Genomic DNA, 15,050 nt, shown 5'->3' on the forward strand with positions numbered 1-15,050 from the left:
TTAAATGTGTGGAAGTGCTTTTATGTGGATGTTGCCGTGTTGATGCAACTGAACAGAATATGTGGCCCAAGCTGAGCGGTGAGTGCCGTGGACCATTACGGCCCCTCTGCTGGGAACACACTGCTGACGGTCAGGAGAGGTGGGTGGGTTGGTTAACTGCAGCAGGAGAGCAGGGAGAAAACAGTGGGAGGGGCCTTTGAGGCCGTATATTCCTTTCTGCTCATGTCAGACTGAGGGAGCTGATGGCTGTGAGGAAAGGCCGTGTCTTTTTAGGCCAAGAAGATAATGGCCATTCGGAAGGATTATTTAAGGGCCTTTTAAGGCCACACTTTATCCCTCTGTGGCTTCCATGTGGAAAACCTGCAGGGTTTTCATTGATCCAAAGTTCCCTCTGCTGCTGTAATGTGATAAAAATAGTATTACAGCTGTTTATGACCAGACTGAGCAGCAATGATTTTGTAGTTAAAGGGGAACTCCACCGATTTTAAACATCAAAGTCTGTTTATCGGTCTTTGGGAGTACTAGGCTTTGTGACCCCAGAGAGAGCTGCGTGAAATCTGATAAACTACCTCAGGTGATGTCACTTGAGTCAGCAGTGGTTGGGGCTGAAGACTACAAGTTTGAAAATGGGAGAAAAAGAAGTGAGACCTCTGGTGCTCGTCTCTGCTTGAGGCTAGAGGCTCCAGGCGACATTTGCCACTACTAGTGTAACACAGCAGAATGTCCAACTGAACAGTTAGCTGCATTGTGGGTAATGTAGGCGCCAGGTTTTGACAGGTACGAAGAATGTGTGGAATAAAAAAAAGAGGACATCTCTGGTTCTGCTGGATCAATTGTGATCCTTTTTTTGTCAATTGTAAGTCTGGCAAAGTTGTAGCAGTGCAATGCTAAACAAGTGGAGTGCTCTTTTAATGGGGTTTAGTTAAAGTTGTGCACAAACACATAAGATTATCCTGTATGCCTCTCTGTGCTTTCTCAATTGGTTCTGTTGTGCCAGTGTCCTACACAGGCTCTTTCTTGGTTGATCTCACTCTCTCCATTAAACCACGCACTCACACACCCCCACCGGGTTGTGTGTATAGTGTACACAGACAGACAGTCTCCAGGCACCACACCCGGTGGAGGGGTCATCTAGCAGGGTCTGGGCTCCAGGCAGAACACCTTATTAGGAGATAAAAGCATACATATCCACCTCCATCCCTACCCCCTTCTCTTTTCCTTTCTTTCTTCTCCTGTCTTATGCAACGCTCTGAACTGCTCATAAGTCATAAAAATCATTTTCAATCACATCTCTGTGTCCTTTGGTCCTTCCTCTTCACTAGCCTGACATTTAAAAGTCAAATGAACCTTTTTTTGAATGCTATTTATCCTATTGTCCTTTTCCTTATCACATGCCCCCTCTCTCCTTTTTCCATATCTATGTGCTCCGTTGTGTTTGTTGCCCACGGTGAGAGGCTACTACTGTGCCATTAAGCTAACCACTTAGCTGTAATTGTGCTTGGCAGGTGTCACTCTGAGGCTGACCCCCGGCCTGCTTTTTTGAGTGAGGGAGCTTGAGTATGTTTTTCCTTTTTGACTGATCATGTCACACCTGATTTTCTGTTTTTATTCCAAATGTTACCGGGTCTTTTCATTTAACGGTCGAAATAAGCAATTGTCAGTGTTTTATCTCAAGCAACTGTTTCATTTTTAAATGGCCATTAGTCTACAGTGGAGGTGAATATCACAAACTTCAAATGTAGCCCCTTTTGTTTCCAGTATATGATTTCTTATACAGTTATTTATATCATTTCTACACTGGTCTTTCATATTTAATATCTCTCCTGTCAGCAGGACTTGATTTATGAAACCATTTGTATCAATGGCAGTTGTTTTTAATTGTGATATCAGAATCAGATAGGTGATTTTTTTTTTTTTCTAGCGCAGCAAACAACTGTGTATCTGTCTTATTAATGTTAGCTGGCTAACCTGGGGTAGTAATCAGGGCATTTTTTAGAAATAAAATGCACGAAAGAGGGTGTTTTTTATTTTTTTATTTCTCTGTTTGCTTTTAAAGATGGGAGATGGGAGGAGAAAGCCATTTGGAGGCAGAGCTAAAGTTAATGCTGCTCAGTGGAGAGATATGGACGCTGCTTACCTCCCTCCAGGCGCTGCTAATGTTTTCTTTGTCTGACTGTTGTGTAATGCATGACATGCATTAAAGCATTAACCTAACTTAGTATGCCCAAGGGAGTTCCCCATAACACACCGCTGCCAAAACAAACGACTAGTTTCAACATAAAGCGATAGAATCTAACTTAATGAAATGTGCAATTGTGATTTAAAAACAACAGAAACTGGTATAATATCTTCAGTCCACATTCATGTGATTGGTCCACTTCACCACTGCAGGTAACCAGGACCTGTGCGGGGTGGAGCTGCGTATTGAAGAGCTGAGGCATCACTACAGGGTGGAACATGCTGTCGCTGAGGGGGCCAAAAATGTGCTCAGGCTTCTGGGGGCCAGCAAGGTTCAGGACAAGAAAGCCCTGTCTGAGGTTAGACCGGACACACACACACACACACACACACACACACACACACACACACACACACACACTATTTGTTATATGTTTATACTTTAGTATAAACACAAGCATTACAGCATCATGAAATTATATGGTGTCAGATAAGAGTGCCATCAGCTTTATCTTTATGGGTCCAGCAGAGACGCAAAGCAAAAAAATTGAAATCCAAAGGTTTCTGTGAAGTCAGATATTTCCCAAAGCATTTTCAGCTACTGCACAGTCTCAGCTCCCTCTACCATTTAAGAGATATCTTCACAACAGCAGCTGCAACATGACATACAGTATTGCCCCACCCCTCAAAATAACTGTATCTGTGTTGGTGTTGAAAGGGTTGTTGATCAGTACCAGTGTGACTCACCCCTTCTATTACTTTGTGCTGAGGTTTCTGGCTTTTGGTCTGTAGTGTTTTGAAATGAAAATCCATTACTGGTACACCCCATTTTTCATTCTTGAAGGATGGTACTGGATGAAAATACTGGCTTATGTTTTTTCCAAATAAATATATAATATAATATATAATACATAATACATAATTCATATGATAGGATGGTAGGGATGGATTGTTAGGGCTGTGAGATTAGATCGAGAGTTAATAGTTTACTTAACAATTTCAGCATTCACCCGGTGGATGTTAATATATATTAAAGCTGCTCTGTGTCGACGCTGTGCAGGCGCAGTCTCGTCTCAGCGAGGCGTCTCAGCGGTTGGACCTGCTGAGGGACTCTCTGGACCAGCGTCTGGCGGAGCTACCAGAGGACCACCCCAAGGCCAACATCATCAAAGAGGAACTGGTCCTGGCCTCCTCCCCGGCCTTCAGCTCCCGCCACGGTGCCCCATACCTCCACAACCAGTACAGCACCCTCAACAAACCTTCACCCCTCACAGGTAAGTCACACAAATTACAGCTCAAACACCCGTATAGCCTGCTCAGCAACGTCCCTAAATCCTAACTGCACAAATATCAGATGAAACTGCACAAGTACAAATGCAAATTTTAAAGCTCCGTATTCCATCATTTAGATGAGCACAAGAGTTTACCATAAAACATTGAAGTGATTGGTGTTGACATACTAAAAGACTGCCACTGTGTAAAACTATAAAGAGTCTTTGAAGCCATTAGTTAGAGTCTATGTGGAGGCATTTTATTGTTTGAGGGAGTATGATGAGGTTTTCCCTTCTGCTCTTTGAAACAATTAAACAAAACCTGGCATGCTGCACCCAGATTTACTCCTTTGATTGTTTTAATCTGCCTTTATACACACAACACTGTACAGCAGCTTTTTTTTTAGAAAAAACATGAACATTTGGCTTGTGCAAGTGCATACACAGACTTAATGAATGCATATGCATGTGTTTACAAATCAAAAGAGTGCATATCTTTCTTTGTGTTCACAGAGATTTCTAGTCCTGAACTTGCATAGATTTTTTAAATCTTGCTGCTGGTGTTTCGGTCTGTAGTTGGTTGTAGCTGAATGGTTTTCCTCTGTCTTCAGGTACCCTACAGGTGCAGCTGTTGGGATGTGTGGGGTTGTTGGAGGTGGTCCCAGGTCGCAATAAAGGGACAGCTGTCATGCTGCCCTGTTACAGCCCTGGAGACACAAGGTCTTTCATGAGGGGCAGCAAGGGACTCTATGGACGGAGCGGTTCAGTCAGTGGGAAGACACCCAGCAAGACAGATGAGCTCTCATGTAAGTGTGTGTCTATTTGATGGACATTCATTTCTAGTGAACACTCATTTAATGTATATATACATATATTGTGACTTTATGTACTTAATTCATTCAAAGATGATAGATGTAAATGATTTTTTTCCCCTTTACAAATACAGTAGTGTTACATGTACTGTCAGTTCAATGGAGCCAATCCATATTAACTATATTACGATACAGTTGCAGCCTGGCACTTTTGTTTTCCTCTGGTGAGACGTGCAGTAGTCGCTTTAGGTTGCTGAGGTTGGGCCCTGTAGTTCAGCGCTCACACATCAGGACACAGCAACATCAGCAAATTTAGCTGAATTGCCTCAGTGCCCTGAGTAGGCAATTCACAAACAGCTTTTTTTAATGTCTTGCACTCTCTGCTGTGTCTCCAAGGAAATTAATGACACTCATTAATCAATATTAAAATTGTATTATGTATTATAGTACGTGCTTCCAGTAGCTGTTGTTTTTGTACTGGTCAGGACTTGATAGGAATGTCACCTATGGAGGGAATAAAATGAGGTGTGTGTGTGTGTGTGTGTGTGTGTGTGTGTGTGTCTGTGTGTGTGTGTGTGTGTGTGCGCGTGTGCGCGCAGCTGAGGTAAGTGCTGTGCTGAAGCTAGACAACACAGTGGTGGGGCAGACAGCTTGGAGGACTGTGGGAGAACAGGCCTGGGACCAGACCTTTACAGTGGAGCTGGAAAGGGTCAGTACATATACACACAAACCAGAAGAGTGCATGTGAGTGCCCTTTGACCAAAGTAAAACTGCTATGTTCATGTTTTGCCAAAACTGATGTCTCTTTTGTATCCGTGTGTCTCAGTCGAGGGAGATGGAGATTGCAGTTTACTGGAAGGATTTCCGCTCGCTGTGTGCTCTGAAGTACCTGAAGCTTGAAGAGTTCCTGGACAACCAGAAACACAGAGTCCAGCTGGAGCTGGAGCCTCAGGGCCTGCTGCTGGCTGAGGTACACGCCAACACATACACACATCACACACACGTCTTGACATAAACTGACACAGAACAACAAAAAGTGGGAAGAGGGACAACCACACACAGAAGTGGGCTCAGATTTCCCTGCATACATGACACCCATCTATGCCGGTGCTATAAATACACACAAAAGATATTTAAATTTGCGTACATACACCTACCCCCCCACACACAAACACGCGCACACACACAAGCTGTCAGGTGCACCTGTGCATCAAAGCACTGCTTTGATATATGATACTGAAAGGTTTCAACCATCTGAGTGCGATATCTCAAAATAAAATGTGTGAGTGTAGTCTCCATGTTTTCATCTTTCATGTTTGTGTGTGTTTTCCAGGTGACCTTTTTCAACCCGGTCATTGAGAGAGTTCCTCGCCTCCAGAGACAGAAGAAAGTCTTTTCTAAGCAGCAAGGTGAGGAAGAGACAGAGCCGACAGGAGACAAAGAAAAATAAGCTGAACGGGGAAATAACAGGGTTTCACTTTTCTGCTCTGCAGCCTCAGGACGAACAAGTTGTCACTCAACTGTATTTTCATTTAGACCACAGCACCCCCTAGTGGCGAATACGCTCGTGTCTTCACATTGATGACAGATTTATTCATGCAGCATTTATTTACAAAGTTCTCCATCCAAACAAGATGTAAAACAGATACTTAAAATCAGACAAAGGTCACTTACAGCAGAATAATACGTTTTGGAGTATAATTTAATTTTATACAAATTCACTAAGAAGGTCTAAATATGAGGCAATGATTTTAAATGTAATAAATAATTTTTCTTGTATTTTAATAGCAATCCTGATCCCTTTAGGACTCTTATAACTTGAAAAACAATGACTACACAATGCAGGAAGAGGCTTTTAATCAGTCAGGGAAAGTAACGATTTTTAAAACATCTAATCTGAGATGGGGTCTGATGTTGGACAGTTTGTATTAAAAAAAGAAATTGTGATGGTGGTGTAAATGTAACTCTTTCCTTTGAGCAAGTGTGATTGATTGATTGATTGATTGATTGATTGATTGATTGATTGATTGATTGATTGATTGATGGTGATCTGCTGTGTGACACATACATTAGTGACTCTCGATGTGTGTGCGTTCATGTGTTTCTAGGCAAGGCATTCCTTCGTGCTCGTCAGATGAACGTGGACATAGGCACGTGGGTGAGGCTGCTTCGGAACGCTATTCCCACTGTCAACAACTCGGGAACCTACAGTCCCAATGCGCACAGCCTAACACTCAACTCCGGGTGAGACACACACACACACACACAGCAAGCACAAGTAAATGGTGCATAAGCTGCAGAGGTGCACACGCTCAGCATCTTCCTGTGACGATTTGATAGCCGTCAGCCAGCCTTTGCTATAAAACAGCAGCAGCGTTCCTTGAACCTTATTCCTTGTGTTTCCTGGCAAAGAATAAAGCATGTGATGCTTTCTCTGCCCCACGTCTAACAACCCTTCTGTGTTCTGTTTCTGTCTGTTCATTCGTCTGTCTGCATCGCCGTGTTGGTCTGTTTGTGTGTTTGTGTGTATCTGTGTGAATTCTTCCAGGGAGATCTCAGTGGAGAAGTTGAGTCTGGACAGCGACTCTCCGATAAGAGGCGATTACAGGAGAGACACGGACACACACACTCCGGTGAGACAGACAGAGAGAGAGGAAGCCCAGGAAATTGGGGAGGTGTGTGTGAAGGGTTTGGTCGACTATAGTAAATCCACTGTGGGACAAACGAAATCCATCTGTTGAAAATGAAACGAAAGGCCCAAGACTTGATCGACAAGTAAAGAAAAGAGTAACTGTTTGTTTTAGCTGTTTGATCAGTGGATAATGTAATAATCCACAATCCAGGCCATAATAATTAATATTCAAGTTGAACTTGGACTGTATTTTGAATCTAGATAAATCTGTGACCTAATCTAATTTGTGATCTAATGATTTCTAAAATAGTTTTCAGGTGAACCTATAAAGCCCATATTGAAAAGGGAATTGATCATTATAGATAAAGTTAATATTTTCACAATATCCAGTGTAGACGGCAGGTGATTTGTGGACTGTTAACATTCAGTCTCTTCTGTGAGACGCACGTATGACATTCAAATAACACAGCCGGTGTGATTGTCCTCGATGGGATTTGCGTCAGGTTTTAAATACAGAGCAGTAACAAAGAGCGAATCAGAGAATGTGCTGTTTGTCCATCACATCTAAGCCGTTGTCATAAAACCGTGTCTCTCGTCTTCCGTCCTCTTTTCCCTCTGTCTCCGCACGTCTCTCTGCGTCTTTTCCTTCATGTCTCTTTCCTCGCATGTCCCCCGTCAGGACCGACCGCCAGTCATCGAGCCCTTCTCCCCCCCAGACCTCACCCCCGAGTGCCCTGTCCGAACCCCGTCTGTTAGCAGGTACACACTCACGCAGAAACACTGACTCCATATGCATTCACATGTGCCTTATATGCCGTATTTTTAATGATGTAATTACAACAATATTGTCTGTTTAGACTGATATTGTCTGTGTATATTCTGCTTCATATTAGGCCCTTTTCACAGAAGACATTTTGACACGTCAATGATAAAATGAATGATGGCTGAATTCCATTTAGCTGCCTCATCTTCCGGGTCCTGGTATTGTTCATGCTGACTCACGGTCTGCCGTGGTTTACCAGAGGCATTGTTACTGTTATTTGTAACACCTGTGCTTTTCATACCATCACAAGTTAAAAATGTCTTCTCTGAAAAATGCCCGTCCATTAGCATTACTGCTCCCACTCTCACAGTTCCAGTGTCTCCCGTGACAGATGATGCTGTCGTGTATTCTGAGCAGTCGATATGATATTTCTAATGTATTTTGTTATCCTCTGCAACATATTCCTGCTGACTGTGTGTGTCCATCTCTCCAGTAAGCAGAGGAAAGGTCCTCTGTCCCTCCAGGACTTCCGGCTGATTGCCGTGTTGGGCAGGGGACACTTTGGGAAGGTACAGTTTCACACCAGGGCCTTTTTCTGAATTTATTTATTTTTGATGTCAAGAGATTTAACTTAGAATCGACCAAACTGGTCAGTATCGAAGAGGGGAGGGGGGGTTGTTGAATATAAGATGTGCACAAATGTAGTTACTTCAACGTCACAAAACACAAAAAGACTTGGACTGGCAGCTGACATATTTGTAGAAATAAGGAACAGGCAGAGAGTTACATGATATTTACGTTACAATCAGAAAACCGTACAGAAAAGACAGTGTGTAAAAAGCCTTTTTGTGTTCTACATGTAATTATCTGCCTGTCTTTGCATTTATTGAGCTTATTTTCCTCCTTTTCCTGTATTTTATGGCTTCTTTCCTTCTTTGTTTCCTCTTTGTGAAACTTTTAACTGGTGTCATGGCTGCAGGAGCTTGAACTTATTGACACATCTTGATAAATTTTTAAAAGGTTTCCGTTTCTGCGCCTCATTAAACCAATGAGCATGCACATCTACAAGTGCTCCGTTTATCTTTTACAGGTTTTGTACATTTTCAAAAGTCAATTTTTGCTGCTTGTGTGTGTGCGTCTCCAGGTGTTGTTGTCAGAGTACAAGAAGACAGGCACGATGTACGCCATCAAAGCCCTGAAGAAAGGGGATATCATCTCCCGGGATGAGGTGGAAAGGTGTGTGTTGATGTGTTTATCACTCTGCGTTTTCCTTTGTGTGTGTGTGTGTGTTGCTGCTTTTTAGCCTGAATCCTCTGAGCTCCATTTATACATGTCACTGCACAGTATTAATCTTTGTGGCTGTGCCTTAAATCACCATGATTACAGTTCATCTGTGGGTTTGGGTGTGGGCGTCTCATCGACCAGAATAAACACTAATTATGTGTAAATGTTTCTAATTTTTCCCTCTGTTTTTCCTCTCCTCCCTTCATTTTTCTCTGATTTCCACCTTCTCCTTTACATCTCTACACCTCCTTCCTTCCTCTCTTATTCCTCGCTTATTCTCTTTCTTTTGCCTCTTCATCCTCCTCTTCCTCCTCTCCACCTTTTCTCTCCTCGCCTCTCCAGTCTGATGTGCGAGAAGCGTATCTTTGAGATCGTGAACATGTCGCACCATCCCTTCCTGGTCAACCTGTTTGCGTGTTTCCAGACATCAGAGCACGTGTGTTTTGTTATGGAGTACACAGCAGGAGGTGACCTGATGATGCACATCCACACGGACGTCTTCACAGAGCCACGAGCCGTGTACGTAAAACATGCAGATGTGTGTTTAAGAAAATACTAAATGGAGACTTTATAATTAGAGAGTTTCTTTCTATTCTATTTTATCTTTTATTATTTGTTTGTGTGATTAATTATTCCACAAATTCAGGCTCTTACACAAGTCTGTTAAGTAATTCACAAACCTCTGACGCTCTGTGTGACAAATTTGCTCAGTAGTTCTAATGAATAAACATTTTATATAGTTAAAGCCCTGAAAAGATTTATCTTTATCTTCATTTTAGAGGCCATAGTTAACAGTTGTATTATATCAAACTGCAATGCATCATACTAAAAACCTTTGACCCTCATTTCTGTAATTTGTAGCTTCAACAAAGTCAGTAATTTTCAGTAAACATGGCCAATACCAAAAGCCTACAACTTTTTATGTAGTAGTAGTGTCAATTTTCATTGTACAACCACAGATGCAGTGCATCAGCCGTATTGCCGGTGTCCTACCCAGAGCACAGCTGTGCCACAGCTGGCAAGCAGCTGTTTGTCCTGTCTCTTATACACATCTAATGTTTCTTTGGTTTGACCTCAGGTTTTATGCGGCCTGCGTGGTTCTCGGACTTCAGTTCCTTCACGACCATAAGATTGTGTACAGGTGAGTGGAACGCACACAAATCTGTCTCATCACATAATAGGTGAAGTGTAAAAGAGACATCTACGTCTACATCAGAAGCAAAACTGATTACAAAAGAAAAAAAAACACTCAAATCTTAGCTGGGGTCCAATGGAGAAGCTCCCTCTCTCACTTTGGATTTTTGAACCAATTAACAGAAATGATCTGAATAGAAATGTTTCAAAAGAAGCCTCCAATAGCACAAAGAAATGATGCAAAGGTTTTTCTGGAATTAATCTTTAAACTTTAACTATGCCCTTGATTTCACATCTGAGTTCTGTCTGATTATGTTTTCCCATTAAATATGAAGGGTTAGTGTTTTTTTAGTATCTCTTAAACTCCTTATGTACGCTCTGCTGTGTTTGGTGAAATGATTCTCACCCACATCTTTTCACCTTCCCTCTCTTCCAGAGACCTCAAGCTTGACAACCTGCTGCTAGACACAGATGGTTATGTGAAGATCGCTGACTTTGGACTGTGTAAAGAAGGTGGATACTGATGTTACTGACACAGGGGCTCATTTCATTTCTCATGTTTGCCTAAAACATGTCCCATTTTCTTAAACGTGCCTAAAATTTCACCTTTGTGCCTCCGTCTGTAGGAATGGGTTTCGGGGATCGAACCAGCACATTCTGTGGGACTCCAGAGTTTTTGGCCCCAGAGGTCCTAACAGATACATCCTACACCAGAGCAGTAGACTGGTGGGGACTGGGGGTCCTCATCTATGAAATGTTGGTGGGAGAGGTGAGAACTAATCCACATACGCAAACCTCTTACAGTCTCCATGGGAACACACATTACAAACTTGTGAGGCTGATACCACATGCATCTGATGTCACACTGTGCTTTCACAGACTGTAGCTGTTCCTCTGGAGATATGAAGGATGGATTATGTCACGTCCAGATCCTGAAATGTTTGAAATTGCCTAAAAAAAATAGTGAATTTAACAAGGGACCAAATAAGTAAAAGATGATCTGTTGACCGTCTAAGAATTAGGTCACGTAATTCATAACTGCAACATTACGAGTTGAAATTTGGCCTGGGAACTAAGTTGTCATTAAACTCTTGTGCAAACCTAAAAGTAGTAATGAAAGTACATTTATAACATCATGAAGGTTTATCCTGAATGATTATGAAAATTAGGTTTTCATTGTGGTATATTGCAAATGTGCTGAACTTCCCTCTTAAATGCCCTATTTATATTCCCACTAGTTATCTGTGTTTATGCAGTGTGTGTTAGATATGACAAGTCTCTCTATACGTGACGTGACATGTTCAGTGTGATTAACACATTGATTTGTGAACTTCAAACCTCTAAAATTGATTTTATTGCGTTAAGTGTACTTTTGTGTGTCTTCCCGTGTGTGTGTGTGTGTGTGTGTGTGTGTGTGTGTGTGTGTGTGTGTAGTCTCCGTTCCCAGGGGATGATGAGGAGGAGGTGTTTGACAGCATTGTGAATGATGAAGTACGCTACCCACGCTTCCTCTCCACTGAGGCTATTGGCATCATGAGAAGGGTAAGAGTATACCCATAAATACACAGCACTGTCATGACAAATGCTGCATTTACATGATATATGAAACATTAATCACCAACATAGTTTGCATCCCCTTACAATTTCTTATTCTTTCGTGTGTGTGTGTTGTCACGAGCAGCTATTAAGGAGGAACCCGGAGAGAAGACTGGGCTCTGGTGAGAAGGATGCAGAGGAGGTGAAGAAGCAGCCATTTTTCAGAGTAAGTGCACTAATGCTGTTTTTTTTGGGGGGGGGGGTTTATGGGTGAGGAAGAGCAAAGGTTTATCCACAGGAGAGTGTGACCTTGATGATGTGCTGATGTGTTGAAGGTGTGTTGACTCGCACAGCCGCGGGGGAAGAACCGGTCACCTGCAGCTCTGTCTCTAAGCTTTGGTTGTCTCTGCTTGTATTATTCCTCCATGGCATGTTCTCCAACTGTCTACATGTCAAAGCGTCTTTCAGCAAAACACAGATAGGTGAATGCAGAGAGACCTTAAAAACATAGCAGGCAGCTTTACTTGTCCTTTTTGACCCGTTAAAGGAAATATATGCAGAACTGAGAAAGATCAGTAGATTCCTAATCCACCTTTTCACTTATTTCTTGTCTCTTTTTCTCCGTATCTCTCCAGAATGTGGACTGGGAGGCACTGCTGCAGAGGAAGGTGCCCCCTCCCTTCGTCCCCTCCATCGGGGGCAAAGAAGACGTCAGTAACTTTGACGAGGAGTTCACCACTGAAGCTCCGACCCTGACGCCTCCACGTGAACCCCGCGTCCTTTCCCGCAAAGACCAGGACAGCTTCCGGGACTTTGACTACGTCTCTGACCTCTGCTAGTGAGCGGACCAACAGTCTCTACTGACTGTCCGCTGACTGTTTGTCTGCCATTAATTACACTGTGAATGAATGTGGAGAGACTGAAGGAAGTCAGTGTGTGTTTGTGTGTCTGCAGGGTTTTAAAGATCGAGGACTGAGAGACAATTAGCTGATGGGGTTAAATGTTCTATCAAGAACGAAGGATGAACGAAGACCCCCTCTCTAGTCGTTGTACAACACACCAGTGACTTGTGTATCTTGTAAACATTATCCTATGAAATGCCTCCTCCCATCCTCTTATGTGTCAGTGTAGTCACCTGTCATCTGTGCAGCTGCGAGAGGACGAGCTCTTCATATTGTTGACTGTCTGGAGGTTGCTCAGTGGCCTCTTATACCAATGCCTTACATTTGTACTTGTATCTGTTCCACAGAAAAGCGTTTTGTTTTTATTTTGTGACCCTTTGTATACAGCAGCAGGAGCAGTGATTCACCGCGCTGCAGAAATACTCTCAACTGATCTTTTTAGAGGATTTCCTTGTCGGAGTGGAATTAGTGACGTTCAGAGTAAATTTGTACTCTGAGCTTTTTCATCAGTCGATTGCTGATGACCTTCAGTCAGGCCGACTGAGTCTAGGCGAAATATGAGTTAACTATGGGGTAAAGAACCACTGTCTTACTTAGTTGCAATGGACCTTTTTATTGGGACGTCTACCAACCACTTTTTAAAATTTGTGCTGCTTAGATTTTAATTTCTGTGACAAAATCCAACAACAATTTGCAAATGAGTCATATTTGATGACTGTCAATGTATTGTTCAGTACCCTACACATGCTTTTTTTTATTTTTGGGGGGGGTATTACACATTTGGGGATAATACACATTCATATCATAATTTGATATAAATGTGTTGCAAACACAGATGACCATGAGAAAAAAAATCTGAACACTAAGACTTGATAAACAAGTAAGAGACTTTCCATTATGGGTTTGAGACATATTCATCCAGTTGTCTAGATGCTCCCGGAGGTTTGTGAACATGAAGTCATTTTCCTCCCCAAGACAGCTGCATCAGACTTTAAACTTATCAAACACTGGCTGTAGCAGTTGTTTTTGTGTCTGTTTGAAGAACTTAAGCCACCCACAGGTTAAAACCTACCCACTGTGGTCACTGCAGGGTTCGGTTTCCATCACAGCGCTAAAATCATCTTTGTTTTAACCGAAACTGATTGATATCGCAGTACTTTTTGAAGATCTGGGTGGCGCCACAAGCAAAACAAACCTCACTAGCCACTTTTCCACAGTAGAAAGAATTGGAGAGCTGGCTGCAGTGAGAGCAGCTTTAGATCCAAGCAAACAAGTTCTCTTGGCAATACATTTCTAAATGAACACTATCATTAGAGGGAAACACACTCATTAATGTTGGAAAAATATGAGCCAGTGGTATAAACATCTATAGCACATAAACATTTCTGAGTACAGGAGAGGTTTGTTGTGAAGCTGGATGTCTGATGTTGTAGATTTTACGTATCTTGTGTATGACAATACAAAACCATGTGAGAGAATGAGATGACTTATTTTATAAAAAAGAAAAAAAAAAAACCTGGAGTGAGTATTATGTCTGTTCATTGTTGTTATGGGCATGAGAGTGTTCATGCAAGTACAGATACCAGAAAGAGAAGTTAAAAAAAACCTGAAATGCATTTCAGTAAAAATATTACTTCTACTACTGCAGTATTTGTGTGTATAGTCTGTTTTTGACGAAGTGCAGAAATACATTTCTACTGCATCATTTTGAATGAATGGGTCAGGATCCAAATTAGTCACTGACCTGCTTTTAGTTTCAATTCAATTCAATATCATTTATCAACTTAAAGGGAATTAATGATGCTATAATATGATTATTCATCATCATCATTCATGTGTTGATTATTCTGAAGTGTGAGTCCATATACCACTCCTGTATTTGCTGATGTGTAGCCTGACCTCTGACCTCCTCAGGAAAAAGCAAGCATCGCTAATGGAGAAAACATCCTGGGTTCATAAAATATGCATGGGTTACCTCTATGTATAGCCAAAATAAGGATACAGACGCTACTGAATGTCATACTTACAACATAGCTGTGTGTTTACAGTTAAAACAACATAAAAAAATCCCACCTGCCGAAGAAGACCTTGTGATATAGTTAATGGCTTTATTAATTTGTAAATCAATTACAAATGCTTTTGTAGACCAGTTTTAAACCATTAATAACAACAGAGTCGCCAGACTGTAAAAATCATCCTCCAGCATGACACTTTTGTCTTTTCAACTCTTTAATTCATTAGTGAGAACCCTCCAATGGACTGTTCAACTGTCTGCCCTCTGGAAAAGTACTGCAGGATATCTGGACCAAAATCCTGCAAACTTGACGATTGTAGAACTCATAATTTATTAACATTTTATTATTACAGGTGACTTGACTTTTCATAATGGCTCATTAGAAATTGAGAAACCCAAGACCCTTTATTGATATCATATTAAAATGTATAACTGCAGGCCTGATGACTTACTAGAAAGTTTGAAACCTTAAGTGCTTATTAATGGTTTGCCAACATTTGTAATATCACTATTATTGAACAGAA

At 41.8% G+C, this 15,050-nt stretch overlaps 1 protein-coding gene across 3 annotated transcripts in view; it reads left to right on the plus strand.

Moving 5' to 3' along the window:
- The window catches only part of pkn1a (protein kinase N1a), a 48,122-nt gene extending 33,963 nt beyond the window's left edge, over positions 1-14,159 (plus strand). For 2 of the 3 annotated variants that reach the window (XM_023412809.2, XM_023412808.2), the window contains exons 6-23: positions 2,392-2,537; positions 3,239-3,452; positions 4,061-4,255; positions 4,861-4,970; positions 5,088-5,231; positions 5,595-5,670; positions 6,370-6,505; positions 6,810-6,936; positions 7,573-7,652; positions 8,150-8,225; positions 8,801-8,892; positions 9,283-9,459; positions 10,019-10,081; positions 10,511-10,587; positions 10,701-10,843; positions 11,509-11,616; positions 11,756-11,836; positions 12,246-14,159. In XM_023412809.2, the coding sequence (XP_023268577.1) occupies positions 2,392-2,537; positions 3,239-3,452; positions 4,061-4,255; positions 4,861-4,970; positions 5,088-5,231; positions 5,595-5,670; positions 6,370-6,505; positions 6,810-6,936; positions 7,573-7,652; positions 8,150-8,225; positions 8,801-8,892; positions 9,283-9,459; positions 10,019-10,081; positions 10,511-10,587; positions 10,701-10,843; positions 11,509-11,616; positions 11,756-11,836; positions 12,246-12,449 (2,249 nt within the window). In that variant the 3' untranslated portion in view covers positions 12,450-14,159. The remainder of the gene's footprint in view (positions 1-2,391; positions 2,538-3,238; positions 3,453-4,060; positions 4,256-4,860; positions 4,971-5,087; positions 5,232-5,594; positions 5,671-6,369; positions 6,506-6,809; positions 6,937-7,572; positions 7,653-8,149; positions 8,226-8,800; positions 8,893-9,282; positions 9,460-10,018; positions 10,082-10,510; positions 10,588-10,700; positions 10,844-11,508; positions 11,617-11,755; positions 11,837-12,245) is intronic. The other variant, XM_023412810.2, reaches the window with a different exon arrangement.
- The last annotated feature ends 891 nt before the right edge of the window (positions 14,160-15,050 follow it).

The sequence above is a fragment of the Seriola lalandi genome, unplaced genomic scaffold, assembly GCF_002814215.2.
Source record: "Seriola lalandi dorsalis isolate HSWRI2012SDOR001 ecotype SW California unplaced genomic scaffold, Sedor1 jcf7180002054487, whole genome shotgun sequence".
NCBI classification, from domain to species: domain Eukaryota; kingdom Metazoa; phylum Chordata; class Actinopteri; order Carangiformes; family Carangidae; genus Seriola; species Seriola lalandi.